The sequence below is a fragment of the Chaetodon auriga genome, chromosome 1, assembly GCF_051107435.1.
Source record: "Chaetodon auriga isolate fChaAug3 chromosome 1, fChaAug3.hap1, whole genome shotgun sequence".
Lineage (NCBI taxonomy): Eukaryota > Metazoa > Chordata > Actinopteri > Chaetodontiformes > Chaetodontidae > Chaetodon > Chaetodon auriga.
In genome coordinates, this window is record NC_135074.1 from 18,777,142 (window position 1) to 18,793,546 (window position 16,405).

General features: G+C 43.9%; 1 protein-coding gene across 4 annotated transcripts in view; it reads left to right on the top strand.

Annotated features, from left to right (window-relative positions):
* Positions 1–16,405, top strand: part of zfhx3b (zinc finger homeobox 3b) — a 239,815-nt gene that overhangs the window by 170,397 nt on the left and 53,013 nt on the right. For all 4 annotated transcript variants that reach the window (XM_076728208.1, XM_076728217.1, XM_076728198.1 and 1 more), the window contains one exon: positions 6,625–6,856. In XM_076728208.1, coding sequence (XP_076584323.1) covers positions 6,625–6,856 — 232 coding nt within the window. The remainder of the gene's footprint in view (positions 1–6,624; positions 6,857–16,405) is intronic.

Sequence of the window (16,405 nt, forward strand, 5' to 3'; positions counted from 1 at the left end):
ATTGTCATAAGAGTGGTAGCAAAACACTGATGTGATGAACTGTTATTCAAAGTCAAAATCTGAACATGTCAGCCTGATTTGTGCGTCCCGTTTTGCTAAAATGAAAATCAAAAAATGCTCTTCTCTGGCCCTCTACAAGTATTGTCACCGTTGTCCAAAATGGAGGGCTGTGATGTTGACACAGTGCTGTGGGTAATGGAGAGAAGGGCCAGGGCAGGTCCTGATTTGCCCCATTCAGCTTCCAGATGGTACCTTGCCAGTACATATGTCATTAAGTGGCTGTAACAGTTGTTTTGGTACCCCCATGGCTCCACCCTGCTCTCGCCTCCTGCAGGCAGACTTATTGTACTGCAATTTTGGCAAGCTCCTCCCAGCATGGCTTTCATAAAAGCACCAGGAGGTTAAGCTGTTAATTAGCTACTGAAAGAGGAGGCCAACAGCTTGCTGTTAATTTGCTTTACTGTTTTGTTTTTTTTTTTCTTATTTGGGGATTGACATCATTTCCTGCCTGTTTTGTAGTCATCGCTGTGTGTCACAAAAGCAGGACCGAGCTCATTAAGACGAGGGGAAATGTGTTTATTTGGCTACGATTAGAAGTGCACATTATGTATGTATGGCCATGCTTATCCAAATGTTCTTAATGAGAGAGACCCTGGATGCCAGTGTGGGGCTCCTGTGGGCATAGGCCCAGGCTCGTTATCACCGCACAGGGCATTGATCTCTCCACCGCCTGCTTGCTTATCCTCCTCCTCCTCCCCTCTCAAAGACAGTGACTCGCACATGAATTATGTGGACACATTGATCAGCTGATTGAGAGCTATTGTTTAGAGCCCTAGGTCATTATTGAAGGAGGGATTACCCAACTCTTGTTTTGTGCGTGCGTATGGCAGAGTGTATTACTCAGCTCCTTGTCAGAGCACATACTCCCCTCAGCTCACCTTAGATTTGCAACGGCTACACAAATGTACACACATGCACGGAGCACATAGAGCAGCCTACACAATCAACGCGGCCCAAATGACTGCCTGCATTGATTGCCTTCCCTCTGCAATTATGTTCCCATTGTTTACTTTCTAGCATCTTACTCATTCAAACGGAATTCAATAATTATTGCTTTATTTAATGTTAAAGTAAGTAAGAGTGGTGGGTGTGGAGCACCAGTAGCTGCATTGTCTTTAAGTGTCTCTATGACCCCTCCCAGGCTACTTTGTTTCATAGACCCATGTTAAGTCATCCTCTCCAAGGACACCTACAGCGATCCATCTTTACCTCGCTGCCCTCCCTTACCACACAGAGGTCCGTTTTGTTTCTCTCTTCCCTCCCAGAGACAAATATGCAGCCTGCTTTTATTCACCGGTAGTGATGGATCATTTCTACAGCACAGCAGTAGAGGAAGCAACTTAGCACATTATGGGCTTTGAGACAGAGGGACAGGATGCAGTGGAGGGGTGGCAGGGATTAGGAAAAGTAAAGGAGAAGAAAGGACAAGGGTGCGGATGAGGTTCAGGAAGCAGTAGGTAGGCAGTTTGGGCCTGGAAAACACAGTCCCCTTAAGCCACAACCTAACTTTTAGGCATGTTGCAGCTTGCAGTGGCTAATTCAAAGCAGCCACCGAATTTGGCACCCAGTGGGGCCTCTGTGGTTGGAGCTGTTGTTCGTGCTGCTGGCAGGCAGGGAATCACAGGCCAAACTGCAAACACTCAGTGACTCCAGTCACTCTGCTTTGCTTTCCTAAATAACCTGCTTACGCTCCAGGGGAATCCCAGAGTGCAGATTTATGAGAATCAAGTCCCCAACAAATCTCTGCACATTCACAAATCCACTGCTGCTGGGAAGAAAGGGGTCATTACAATACATTATTTTAATTCTTGAGCCCTTTAACCCCAAACTTCATTCTTTTTAAACTTAAATGTGTTCTAATTTATAATCTTCACAATTAGGCCGCAGTTGGGCTGAAACTACCTTTTCAGATGTTGCATTTTGGATGCAATCTGGATGCAATAGGATAGTCCTATATACTCTACAATGCATGCATACAATGGCCACAGTTGGCACACAGTGAGACTTAAGCCACACATGGGTGTTTTCTTCTCCCTTTAGCCACGGTGTGTTTTTCAGCCCAACAGGCACATTGCATTGTCTCCCTTCAGAGTGAAACACAATTACCTCATTGGTTATAGTTGCTGCCATGACATCACTATGTTTGAATAACAAAGGTGCTGGCTGACTTCTTCTAACACATCTCAAGTCAGGAATTATGTGGTACATTTTGTTCTCAGGTGATGGAGAAAAACTGACTTCAGCCTCTGTGATCATAAAGGATAAAATCTCATTCAAATACAGAGGCCGGTCTGTTCTGTTGCAGTGCATTGCATGGCGTCAGGTGTGAATTGCAGTTATCTAACCCGTGTAAGCCTCCCATGAAGTCCATGTGTGCTGTGCCGTGCGCGCGCACACACACACATACACACATGCAGACACCAGCTTTTAGTGCCGAGAATCAGGGAGACAGTTACAAAGCAATATCCAGGCAGATACTCACTGGCTCTCTCACAGAGGGAATTTGGCAGCTCTCTTAGAATTGATAGCTATTTAGCTCACAGATAGTCATCTGTTTTAATGCATTAATTTTGTATTAACAGCACTGCCAAATTTAATGGTGGAAATTAGGGTATGATCATAATGGTGTGTGTGTGTGTGTGTGTGTGAGAGAGAGAGAGAGAGAGAGAGAGAGAGAGAGAGGGAAAGAGAGAGAGTCTGTATGTGCATGTGTGCATGCTTGTGTGTGTACATTTCTGATGTTCGTTTTGTCTATACTTTTGTATGTGTTTGTTGTGTGTACATGCTGTATTATACGGTTCCATTGGGAGCCATTCTTTGGAATTACCGGCTCTCTGTCTCCCTTCCACCCTTCCAGTAATACCCACCTCTATCTTGTGTTAGTTGGGCTCTCTCAGCAACCACACTGTTTTGTGTTAAAGGTGCACTTTTACTTTGCATTTAAGTGGATGGAAATGCAGATGTATGCAGTGCTCTGGGTGGGTGGTGAAACTGATACAGGCATGCATTGCCCACTCAGAGGGCAAGGTGCACTGTAGAGTTATGAGAGAGAGGATGGGGTGGTGCCCACACCGCCCCTGTCCCTCTTTACCTGAAAAAGCACAGAGCACTGCTTCAGCCTCCACAGAAAGAGATAAGGTGCTCCATGGAAGAGAGAGGCTTGAAAAACCATGATTGCATTTTTAAACTATGAAAACCACCACAGTATAAAAAAGCTTTGAGCTGGACCTTTCAGTGGAAAAAACAAATTGAATGTGATCTATCATGCTAAACATGATAAATGTAATCTTTTAAAATGTATAAAACAACAAATGTAGTGAAGTATTATTCAAGGTCATTTAATCAGGATCAGATTTTACAGTAACTTCACAGGACGTTCCCATAAGGCACCGTAATACAACTACAATATGACTGAAGTATTTTAAGACACCTTTGAGGCACCTACGTTCATATGTATCTTTGTGATCTTATCTGTTGAATCAGACCACATGTACAGCACATTCACATGCACACAGCGTGTCTCCCATGCCCTATTGAGAACATCACTGCATTCTAGGCGGTCACATTTGTACTTGCTCAGCTGAATCTCCTATATGACTGCTGTAAATTCCCAGACAGTTTAGTGGTATTGAATCCATGCCACTGACCCAGCCAGCTTCCCCCCATTATGCTCCACAGCTCCCCTCCTGTTGGGGCCTCGATAGGGCGTTTAGAAACCCCAGAGCCATGCCGACCAACTCCTCCCAGCTCGACATGACTTTTTCATTAAGCCGCCAGATTCCTGCACTCCAGTTGGAGGTGATTTATCAACTCAGGGCTTCATTGCAGGTTCATAGGAAACAGACATAGGCCCTGTCTCATGCATTATTATGTTTCACATTCAAAGTGTCTATGCATGCATGTGTGTGAACCAGAGAGGGTGATGGACTGCGAGTGCACTGTGTCCATGCTGTGTTTGGACTCTTAGATACGATCCGAGGAGGCTCTCACATGGATTACTGCTATGAAATCCAGTGAGAATCCATGTTTGAGAAAGTAACCGCGTGTGATGATCAGAGGGTTTTTGTTCTCGTGGGCCAAGCTGTGCTGTTCTCTGAGGCACTAAGGTATCATTTTGCGTCAGTGCTCTCTGGTATATTGACTGAGCAGGGGCCACCTCACTGATCACTCATTGGTTTGATCTCTTACCTCGTTTGCTGACTCTAAAATGCCCCAGACTGCCTTGGGTCATGGCCAGTGCAAAGATGGTGAAAGTGGTGGTTTACAGGTGTAACCGTTTGACATTGTAGACAGAGCTACAAGCACTGCAGCAGGCCAGTTTTGGCCCTGTTGAGGCTATCTTGCCGGCCAGTCAGGTTTATAGTGAATTATGGTCGATTCTGGGGCAGGCGGTCTCAGGTTCACTCCTATATAAACCCTGTGCTTTTTATGGGAAACTATAAAACTCCCAGGATTTTTTTCCTACCTCCTGAGACTAGCTTTGAAGTTTCGGTCAGGTGCTGTCATTTTTTTTAAACTTCTAGTAGATTTTTGGAACCTTGAGTCATTTGCAGCAAAAACTCTCTCTTTTTTTTAAATTCAAGACATCTGTTCTGACTGAAAGCAGTTTGCATGATGGATTTGGTGTTATCTATAACTGAATCTGTCTCTCAGGTTTCTCTCTACCTTCGTTCTGATGCAATATTTGTGCACATAGGAAAAGGAGGAGAAGGAGGAGGGCTCCCACAATATCCAGCAACACCTATTCATGACATCATGGATGGCTTAAAACGAGGCGAGAAAGGAGAGCACACAGAGACACAGAGCCTTTTACAATCACCTAATAACTCTATTACACCGAGCTGTGGGGCTCACAAAAAGGAGAAGAAAAAAAACTCCTATTCCTTTTCCTGGAAGCGGTGTCTTAATGCACATTTTAGGTGTAGAAGTGAGAAATATGAAACCAAAGAGAATGAAACACAATAGCTCAGAAAACCCCATAGCAATATTACAATATTGCCAGAAAATTAAACATTAGGAGAAAGGGACAAGAGCATTTTAGGGAGGCATAATATTGTTATGACTTTTTTTTCACCAGCCTGTCAACACCTGATTTAGATGTAATGCGGTTAAATGTCTCATGTTTCGATTGGTTTTACATTTTCCGGCCAGCCGAACAGGCCATCCATTGCAGGACAGGACAGTTTGGTTTCTTCTTGACGAATGGTTCAGTTTTTTGAACCTTGTATCTTAGTGTAAATCTGATATATAAGGAAAATGAATAAAGAGAGGTTCATACTCTTTAAATGCCAAATTGCTAATAAAACCCGATCGAAACAAAAAAAAAGCTCAGTAGACCAAACTTCAGTTGCAATCACAACTTTTCAGCACTTAATATTCATCAGTGCATTTACCTGATTTGATAATACTTGAATAGTATTTAAAATAATATATTTAGAAAATATATGAATAACTGTTACAATATAGAATGCATTTCTTGCTCACTCAGCGTTCCTCACACGGGACATGGGGGGGCCAAGATAATTAGAGTAGAAAGGGGAAAACTTTTGGTGATTGACATTGATTGCAGCCACAGACATCCACAGTGAGACTCCAGAGTTTGATATTAGGAGCAGCACATGACAGGCATGACACAAGTGGCCATGCCGAGTCTGGGGATTTTATTGTAAACATGCAGAAACAATCAGTGTGATGCTTTAGGATAGTGGTCAATAACTCTGTTGCTCACACCAGGCCCAGCCATATTGTGTTGGCCTTGCATCATTGATTGAGCCATGCAGGAGGTAATTAGACTGGAGCTCTGTGGTGTGACAAGAGGTTGTGGTGGTATGGTGTCACTACGGGGTGTTCGGCATGTTGTGACGCTGCGGAGGGTGGGCTGAAGGCTGGACTGCTGTTGAGTCTTGGAGGAAGTTCTGGGGTTGACAAGTCAATACCAGTGCTGATTTCCTGTCCTCTGAAGGTTGGTCCTCCTGTTGTGGAATGTTCCAGTTTTTCTCAGAATGTACTAAGTCCCCCTCCTGCCTCACCACCAGCTGACTTTGCCTCTCTTTCTCTATGAGAGAGCGAGGATTTAACACACCATGATCAATATTTAGTATCCCATGCGTGAAACAAGCAGATGTTTGGAGTTTCCTTTTCAGAGACGGGAGGCTTCTGTTGAGTGAAGGGGATCAATGCTCCCTTCCGTCTGTGAGGCTGTAGACCCACGGCTTCTGAAGGGTGGCTGATGCGATTCCTGCCCGCCCTTGGGCCCCTGAGATTTGCGTGCCTCCCAGGCCTCTCCTGTCCTGTTAGCCCACTGATACAGACACTCACACAGACAAAGTGCGCAGTCCAAACAGTTGTCCTGAAGTGGAAGAGGTCTGGATGTTAAACAACAGGGCTGTGATTGGGAATTGATTTGTTCATTTGCCAACTGTTTGAGCGAAAGTGAGTCGGTGGTGCCTAGCCAGCTATCTGCCATCTACAATAACCTCTTTCTCTCTCTTTCCCTCTCTCTCTCTCTCTCTCTCTCTCTCTCTCTCTCTCTCTCTCTCTCTCTCTCTCCATCTCCTCCCACAGCACCTGCAGCAGCACGAAAACGCGGTGGAGGGTGATGCCTGCTACTACCATTGTGTGCTGTGTAACTACTCGACCAAGGCCAAGCTCAACCTGATCCAGCATGTGCGCTCTATGAAGCACCAGCGCAGTGAAAGCCTCAGGAAGCTTCAGCGCTTGCAGAAGGGTCTGCCGGAGGAAGAGGAGGACCTCAGCTCCATCTTCACCATTCGCAAATGCCCTTCTTCAGATACAGGTCAGAACCTGCCCCTGGGGCCGTGTTTTAGTGTCTCTTTACATGTGTCTGTCTTTGTTTTACTCTCTTGAACTCTCTACCTATGTCATCCCGTTTCTTGTACGCAAAAACACACATTCATCCGCTCATTGAGACACTTTCTATGCCTGAGTCGTCAGAATTTGCACTCACAATTTGTCACTCTGGCACTTTTACCTCCCCGTAGAATTGGTGTCAACATTAATGCATAACATCTAATTCATTTCATTTTTGAAAAGTTGATTGAGGTGGTACAACCATAACTGAAGTAGATAAGAATTCAACTTGAACGTACATTACTATTTTTATATAGGATGAACAGGATTATTTTTTACATTGACAGAGCTGAGTGAAATTCTAACTAAATAAGAGGAGTGTGGTTCCATTTCAGAGATGGGATTAAAAACAACATGACTGGGAGTTATGTCTCTTAATGTGATTCCAACAATGTAACTTTATTATTATTCAAACGTACATTTGATATTGATATGATTTTAGGACCATATCATTCACACAAAATATTCCCTGCAAAGCTTAAAAGCAGAGGTCCCTGTTAATGGGAGCTGTCCTTTTCAGCCATTGAAGACATATTGAGACAGAGCTTTAAGGCCAGAGAGGGAGGAGCCCACCAACAGCAGCAGCTGCAACAACAACAAGAACACCAAAAAACAGACACAGCTACAACAACAGTAGCATGACTGAAACGTGCCTCGACTGCTCATTTATTATGGACTGATTAGGAAGAGTGAGCTGTGGTCAATTAACACTCTTTCTCAGCAGAGATTTGGTTTTCCAATCACTTTAACTCCTGTGCCCTGACAAAGGGGCTCTATTGTGTGTCCCTCCAAGAGGGAGCCATTACTTCCCTCGCACACATACTCGCTTCGCTGTCTGTGTTATGCAGGGGAAAAAAGGCCAGCCTGTGAAGACGCTTTGTTCCAAGGAGGCAGGGATAATGAAGCCAGCGGCCGGGAAATTGCGCAAAAGGCAGTCACAGATCTGAAGCAAATCATTAGAGAACATATTTAGCTGAGCAATTAGGGACAATTAAGCTTTCTGCTCACTGCACTCCAAATATGTTAATGACTACAGTACAGTGGACAGGCGAACATGCAAAGGCAAGAGGAAGGGCCATTTAGGTTAAAAGGGTTGGGGGATGGGAATTTACTTTTTGTGTTCAGACAGGAGGAGTTGGTATGCTGCATGTTTTTTTTTCTTCTTCTTCTTTTTTTTTTTTTTTTTTTTTTTTTTTACCAGATGTTGTGTTTATCAATCTTTTTGCTCTCTTTTAACACTTGATGTACTAGATGCCCGTGTTTGTGCCAGACTAAGGCATCTGAGCTTTTGGTTAGCTAATGGGCCCCTGCAGTGGTGAATGTGTGCAGGCAGTGTCATTACATATACACGCGCGCACACACACACACACACACAAACAGCACTTACTCTGCAGCAGGCCTCAAATTACTTGAACAGACTGCTAGTTTCTAACAAAATGTCAAATGAATTGAATTTTAAGTTAATTTGTCAATGCACTTTACATTTAATGTCTTTAAAGTTTTTTTTTTTATACTAATTCTAAGCCTTCATGGAGTAAATTCATTCTTCTCCTTCACAATGAGCTGCTCCATACAAACACAAGATCAGTTCTATGACCATTATTACTCAGATCTTAGTCATTGTTTTCAATCCAACATTACCTCCATAAAAAAGAAATGACCGTACCTCAATAATGACCAGAAATCTCCGTCTGTAATCATTAACTCTAAAACTGCTGATTCAACACCTCTCATCAGCCATGTCACACCCCAAATGCCTTGTTCCGGCGTCATCAGCTGCGCTGGTCCACCTCATAGCCCCACCCCTCCACTAGGGCTGAACCCTTTCCTCCCAGTGTAATATTTAATTTCCTCTTCACTAGCTCTTCTGTGGCACAGGGCTCCTTTTTGTGGTTTAGGCATAGTTGCTAAAGTGGTGGAACGTTCGCTGGCTTGTTAAAACAAAGTTGCCCCTGGATTTCTGGGTCACCTAGACAGTAATTCCCCCGCCTGCTGCTGTTTTCTGTGATCCTGCGAGTGGTTCTCTGCTGGCTTTTGGTGCTGGGCTTGTAGCCTGCCTGGGATTTTTCCCAAAACATATGAAGCCTGTTTTTTCTTTAAAAGCTCACAACACATGACAACATTTTACAGAGTAATGACTGAGTCATGATCTGTCTGCTGATGCCTTAACAGTCAGCAGTGAAATGAAGGCTAGTTCATGCGTTGTCTGGCGTGTTTACATTTTACTTTGCATATTAATGCTCCCTATGAGGATAGCAAACACAGACCGTAGGGATTCGGTGCCACATGTCTCCTCTGGTCTGGATGTCAGAGGAGAGCTAGGGCAGCAGAAATGAGATTTCTTTCCAATTAGACTAACACAGGGATAAAAGGCTTGCATTGTTTTAATTCTTGCTGGTACTGAAAATGTGCTGCTTAGGCATGTTGCTCTGTGGCCCCGCCTCCATTTGTCTTCTTTAACCCTTTATCTGAGAAACAAAGAGGGCCTCAGAGGGACCCCAGCCCCACACAGCTGCCCTGTGTGCAGAGATCACCGACTAAAACTCAGCACTGACTTGAACCAATGCACTGTCTGCACCAGAGCTAACCTCTAGTTATAAGGATAGCAGCTCATTACCAGGTGGCAGGTGGACACAAAAAATAGAAACAAGAGACATGTATGTGACAGAGGAGGCGGGAGGAACATGCTTAAAGTCCCCTAAAGCATTCACTCAGTTGGTTTGACAGCATGAAGACAAAATATATTTTAGGTTTAGTGGTTATGGAGAAAAGGTAAAACCTAGTGTCGTGTGTCAACTGTAGGGGTTAATGGTGACTGCTGACAACGTGAAGCGTCAGGGTGTAATGTATGAGGGAGACCAATATATGGAGAATAAGAGAAAATGGGGAAGAATGGATGCAAAAGACGAGGGGGAAATGAGTTTGGGGAGCTTGCGTGTGAGAGCTAGTGTGACACTTGAGCGTATGATGACCCTATTTCCTATGAATGATGTTCACCAGGGCATATAACTCAATGACACATTGAGGTTTCTCATTTCTTAACATTTAATCGACTAAAGTTATTTTTTGAGCGTAGAACAGAATGAGATCATGCCTTTAAAAGGGCAAAGTTAAATTGCACTGAAGGGGTGGATGCCCTTCTGCAAGAATTATTTTCTTTGTTGTGTGTGAGAGAGAAAGAGGGAGATGCAGGAGAGAACATTTTATAAGGGTAAAATATTAGTATTTTTCAGTGGTGGCATATGTTTGTGTGTGTGTGTGCGTGTGTGTGTGTGTGTGTATTTATATGTATGTGTATGGAGGAGGCAGAGATGGAGAACAAACGTGGCTGACAGTGTGGATTAGCTCCTGCTGTAAATCTGCCTCAGTCACAGATGGCAGGCCCTTGATCGCTGGGCTGTGACGGCTTGGCTCTCATCGCAGGAGGAAATCCCTGTCTGTGAGTCTAGGAGGCTGGGAAGGAGAAGGCTGGGGCTGCCTGGGCAGCCACAAGTCATTGTCTCCCGTCTGTGTAGACACAGAGGCCTGGGTATTCAAGGGCGAAGACTGACTTGGGGAGGGGGTTGTCTTACTTTGACTCTGCAGTTGTTTCATGCACCACACCATGAGAGCTTGTAAGTGGAACTTAAGCCTCCAGTTAAGATCAGCGTTACTTTTAATGACCAGTTTGAGAAACTGGGCAGGGAAGCTGTGTGCATTATTAAATGGAAATGAGACGAAGGGATGCATACAAATTACTGCATAATAGTGGTATCCAATATGAGATCCATTGCTTGTTTCGCTAAAAGGGGTGCGCTTTCAGGGTCACACACCTAATAGTGAGGCCTGTCCTGACAACAGAGGCATTTCTCTTCCCTCCCCACATGCCTCCCTCTCCCTCTCTGCCTCATGCATAATTCTTGAGACGCACTGAAAAAGCTGGAAAATGGGCTGTGACATGGAAAAAGGCACTAATAAAGCAAATATAGAAAAGTCACTCATATTTTAGGATTTGCACAACACCTTGCAGCTCACACTCAGATTCAGTGATGGCAGACAGGATGTGTCAACATCCAGTCTGCCAAAATTACTACACCAAACGTCTAATATGCATTATATTTAACCATGCCCGCATCTTTTTGTCTCACACTCTGCTTCCAACCACTTTATTGCAACATTTTCACAGAGCTGTACCCTCCGCGGCTATCACACTCAAGCTATCTGCATGTCCAGTGGCTAAGCTAAAGCTGTTAAAGCCAGGTAGAATCAGAGGTGAGCCAGGCCACGCTCTGATGGCATGCAAGGGCCATAGTCTGAGCTTTTACTCCCCACAGGCAAGAACAAAACAGACGGTAGCCATTTCTGGAATGTCCTCCTTTATTCATGCTTGTTAAAATGCAAAGTAAACCTTTCCAGAAACAGGATATTGTAGCCCCTAACCACCAGACCCTTTCTACATGCCACATTATGGCCAATCTGAAAGTAAGTTGTATAGACAGACACTGCTGCAATGCGCTTTTAATAAAGGCGGTTATTGCCCTGGTGATGCAGAGTGGATATGAGGATGAGGACTGTGCAGGCCTGGATGAGTAGGGCCCCAGAGGGCCCACAGCTCAGTCAGGCCTCCGTCAGTCGCCTGCCTTCTAATCCCTGTCCGAAGGGCATCAAGGCAGCATAGGAAATTGTTTGCTGTCCGCAGAATGTGCCAGGAAATTCATAAATACATTACTTTTCATTTTGAAAATATTACAAAAGACTAGACGTTTATTAAAAAGCCAAAATGATGGCTTTATAGATTTTCCACTTGTGTATCAGCATTCATATGACCCTGCTGCTCTAACGAACACAAGCAAGTCTTTTCTTTGCCTGTGCCGCCTGCTTTATGGACTTACTCAGTATGAATTCCTCTGCTGGCTCATCCTGTAATAGCAAATTGACCAGAAAGCCACCACTCTATTCTGGGATAGGCTGTGAATAAAAATGTCTTGTGTCCAGATTTTTGCTACCTCTCCTGACTGAAGCCTCGTTCTATAAATACTGGCTAGCTTTGCCCCCAGGCTGGAAGTTGGGTAAAGTCTAGGTCCTGGCGTGCCAGCCTGTCCAATAGATCTGGTTTAGAGGAGAACGGAGGCAGCATAAATGTCACAGATGAGTGTTTATATATGGGACAAAAGAGACAATAAGAAAAGTGATAAATTCAATGAGACCATGTTGAGTCGTGCTAAAACAACAAAAGCAACAGAACCTTTTGTAGTGCAGTATTTGGGGAGATTTGCTCATGCTGCGTGCCCTGTGTGTAATTTCACTGTCAGTTATGTCATGTGGGTGTAAATATGCGGCAGGTTTTATTTTGCAAACTTGCATACCCATAAATGAGCACACACATAGGTGTCCGCACTGAGAATCAGGCCGTGTGTGGGTGCGAGAGGCTCTGCCTGTCATCAAGCCCATTTTCAGAGGAGACTGGCAGCACATTATAATATTGGTTTCCCTCTCTCCTGTCATTACTAGACACTCTCCTTGAAAGCTGATCCAAAAGATAGACAGTCCATCAGGAGACAGTCATCTCATTTGTACTTACTAAACGTGTTAATGAGTTCTATTTTAAGTCCTAGAGGCTTTGCTGCTGGATATTGGAGCAGAGGTGGCGATCGGTGGTGTGACGTGCTGGATCAGGAGGAGCTCGGGGGGAGGGGGAGGAGGTAATGCAGTAGCCCTGCTGCCCCTCATGTCACTCACACGGAGTGACCACAGCCTCCACAGGGGCTGTCAATCGGGGCTGAGGGCGGCATGTCTGTGGCCACAGACAGACACAGACAGTGGAGGAGAGAATAGATTAGGTGACAAAGATATAATGGTTGTGATGGGTTTAATTATAGCAGCAGTCATGTCGCTGCCATACAGGTGCATGAGATGAAGGAGAAACAAGTCAATTTAAGACAGAGGGGCTGAAGATAGCTTCTGCACTTTCGAGACTGGCTTATATCAAATATGTCTGACAGCATGCAGGACTAATGTATAGTTTAGTTTTCATGTCAAAAACATTTCCAGTGCAGTCAGAGATACATGTGTCAAGCATAAGTGAGTGGCTGTTACTTACATGACTCCACTGACTCCTTTAATGTGATTGCAATTACAAAGAGCCAGCTGCATCCGTCCTTTATTATCAAGCCCACTTTGGTTGATTGTCTTTGTCAGGGAATGCCTAACATGTACATGTTGGCAAAATGGACTACCAAGGCAGATACATTTTTCTCTCATTTGGCTTTTCTTCACTGGTAATATGTAGCAGTTGTAATATTTTGCTTTTTCATAAGTTTTCTGCACACTCTTTACTTGAACTTCCCCCCCTAAGGCGCACATTATCATCTTACATCCAGCATGGTCTCATCTATGGTATTGATTGTAGTGCAAGTGTATGCCAGGTAGTCTTGGAACTAGAACCAATAAATTGTTAAACACTTAGATTGCTTCATTTGTTACTGTGTTTTGGTATTGGGTGAGCAGCGCTGCTCGCTGTCAGAATTAGGCAGCTCAATTTGACCATAGGCAGCATCAGAGAAGAAGCAGGGGTAAAGTTTGGGAACTATCGAGTCGAGGCTAGGAAAGTTTTATTTAGCCATTTTTAATAAGGCTGTTTGTGCCCCCCAGAGGGAGCTGGTGGATCAAAGGGCATGATCTGTGCTATGGATGAGTTCACCCTGGGTCCAGCAGAGACGATCGGCCTCGCTGACAGCAAAACAAAACCAGAGAGTGAAGGATGCCCTATCCAGCAGCATGTTGCCCTCACACTCCGAAGGCTCCATTAGAATAAAGGCAGATGAAACAAAGACTGGCTGAAAGCACAGATGTTTTGATTCATTATCCGCTCTCTGATAGATAGGCTTGAGTAGTGAACAGAGTGTCAGGAAGTGTAGGTGTGTGTGTGTAAGTAGAAATGTGTGCATGTTGCTTTAATGTGGAAATCCATGCTATGTTAGTTTCATTTGATGAAAACATCCTCACAGACAAAGAAAAACATACAGACACATACAGGATACACACGAAACACACACACGTGTCCATGTTTTGAGTGCATTAGCAAAAAGAGTCCCCTCCAGTGCCTCAACCACATCAACTAAAAGCAGCCAGGCAGATGGCAGCAATGAGAGAAGTGCAGAAATAATTCAATAGTGAACCTTTCTGACCTTTACCTGTGGGCGTGAGCACCAGTCATTGATTCACGCTGTGCTTGACAGTACACTACACACCACCTGAGGAGGGTGAGAGGAGGGTGGATGAAGAGAAATGGATGAGTTTGGTGAAAAACACCAAAGGATGGTATGAGTGGGAGGGAGGCTGTACTGTATGCTGGTGAAGGGAGTGTGTGACATTAGAGGGGAACTTTCCACAGATGGGAATTATTCTGGATTCGTCTTGCGTCCACAAATATTGTCCCCCGCGTGCCCCCTTGCAGCTGGGTATCAGCGGCAGACAGAAATTCTCACACCACTTCGAGTGTGATACCAGTAGTGTGGACCACAGTACGCTGCCATTGATTGCAGAGCACCTACAGGTCGGGGGCCTGTGTTCGTCTACTTCCAGAGAATTATCCCGTAAACCTGATGCACAGCAGGACAGTGGTGATCTTTTGTGTTGTGAAGAACACTGTGATTGATGAGCAGAGCACATACAGTACAGTGTCTCTTGGTGGCTACTGACTGACCAGCAGTGATACTATAGAGACGAAGTCTGGATTTTGAGCACATTTTGCCTGATAGAGCCAGGCTAGCTGCTTCTCCTTGTTTCCAGTCTTTGTGCTAAGCGGTGTCAGTGGTTAACCAGATGTGATCGTCTGCACAGTGACAGTCTGAAGCAAAATAGTATTTGATTCGTGACAATCTTGGATATTCTTGCTGTTTGACAGATTTATGGTGTCCCTCATGGTCCAACTGATGGCCCGTCTCTTTGTCTGGCTGGAAACGCTGCTCTGTCGCTGCTGTTTTAATCGTTGGCTGTGGATATGTTCATCCCACTGTCTGTGTGAAGCAAGGGAGGTTGGACGAGCATAGTGATGGATGGTAGTTAAGTCAGGGCAAACGAATGAGGAGCCAGGCATTTACATCGTAAACGCACACTGAAGAGATAAAGTTCCACTACACCCATGGAGAGGGAAAAAGAGTTTTAGTGCAACAATATGATTTCAACCAATTACCAAACAAATATTCTTTTTCGTTAGCAGTAGTAGAAGTAGTAGTCTGAGGTTTGGATCATAATCAATCCCTTTCAAATACCGACAGGATATTTTTATGTTCTAGCAAAATTCTTTAATTACTTACTCCCTGTAGGACTGCCTGTGTTTGGCAAGACGTGCATCCTGTGACACAGACATGGATCGTCAGGAAGTAAAAGTTTGCACGTGTGTCCCTGCTTGACAGACTTCACCCAGCTTTTTCTTTTTTACTTACAGTAAAAACAAAGCATGCACAGAAAAAACAGCCCTTCGCTCGCAGTCAGGGCAAAACAAGTACCTGTTTGCCTACATAGTGAGCAGTGGGTAACTGTTTTACTGCATGTTTAGTCATTTTATGATGATTTCTAAATCCTGTTGCACTTTTCAAGGATTTTATACCTTTAGAGTTTTATACTTTTAACTTGCCTGCTTTAAAGATTTATTGTCCTATAAAACACATTTTGTAAACATACTGTATGTAGTTATAAGAAAAAGAAGGCAAGTTGGAAACAGCAGAAAAAACAACCCTGACCAATTCGAAGCATTAAGGTGAATAATCCACTGTTTAGAAAGCAAGCAAAGGTCAATTTTCATGCTACTTGCTCAGTAAGCATACAGGAGAGCATATTGAGGCAATTCAGCTGCACTGCACAGTCAAGAGGGAAGGACATAGCTTTTTTTCGGGTCCTTTTTTTTTTTTTTTTTTGCACTGTTAGACCAAGTGCTGCTATAAAAAGATTTTCCACTCAGGAGGCAGATGGTTTAGTTTTTTCTTTTAAATTGTGATATTGTAATGCTATATGCACACTCAAATTTCCAGTCTGAAAGGAGTTTATTGGTGTTTGTCCAGAAATACTGTGCTGTTAGCTGCTTGTGGTAATTATTGGTTGTTGATGAATCATTGATCTTATAAGCAGTAAGTAAAATTCTTACCCATGTATGTGAGGAGAGAAATATAAAATGTTAGGCAGTTATGTATTAATTTCATGGAACATAAATTTGTTCCCTAATTATAATTCCTGAACCTTTTTAAACATGAACCACCTCTAGTTATGCTGTAGCCTGATTTAGGCGTTGATGGAGTTGGATGGATTTATGAATATACAGATCAATAATGGTATGGCATCTGTTATTAGTAAAGATGGAGTTTGATCAGGTTGTGAAGTCCCGTGGGAGAATGGGGTTGTTTCATTGTTAAACAGCCACCATTGCCAAAGGGAGTGTAACTGACGTGAGGAGTAGTTTATGAAAGTTTTATTCACATTACGTTCAGTCACGTTCGCA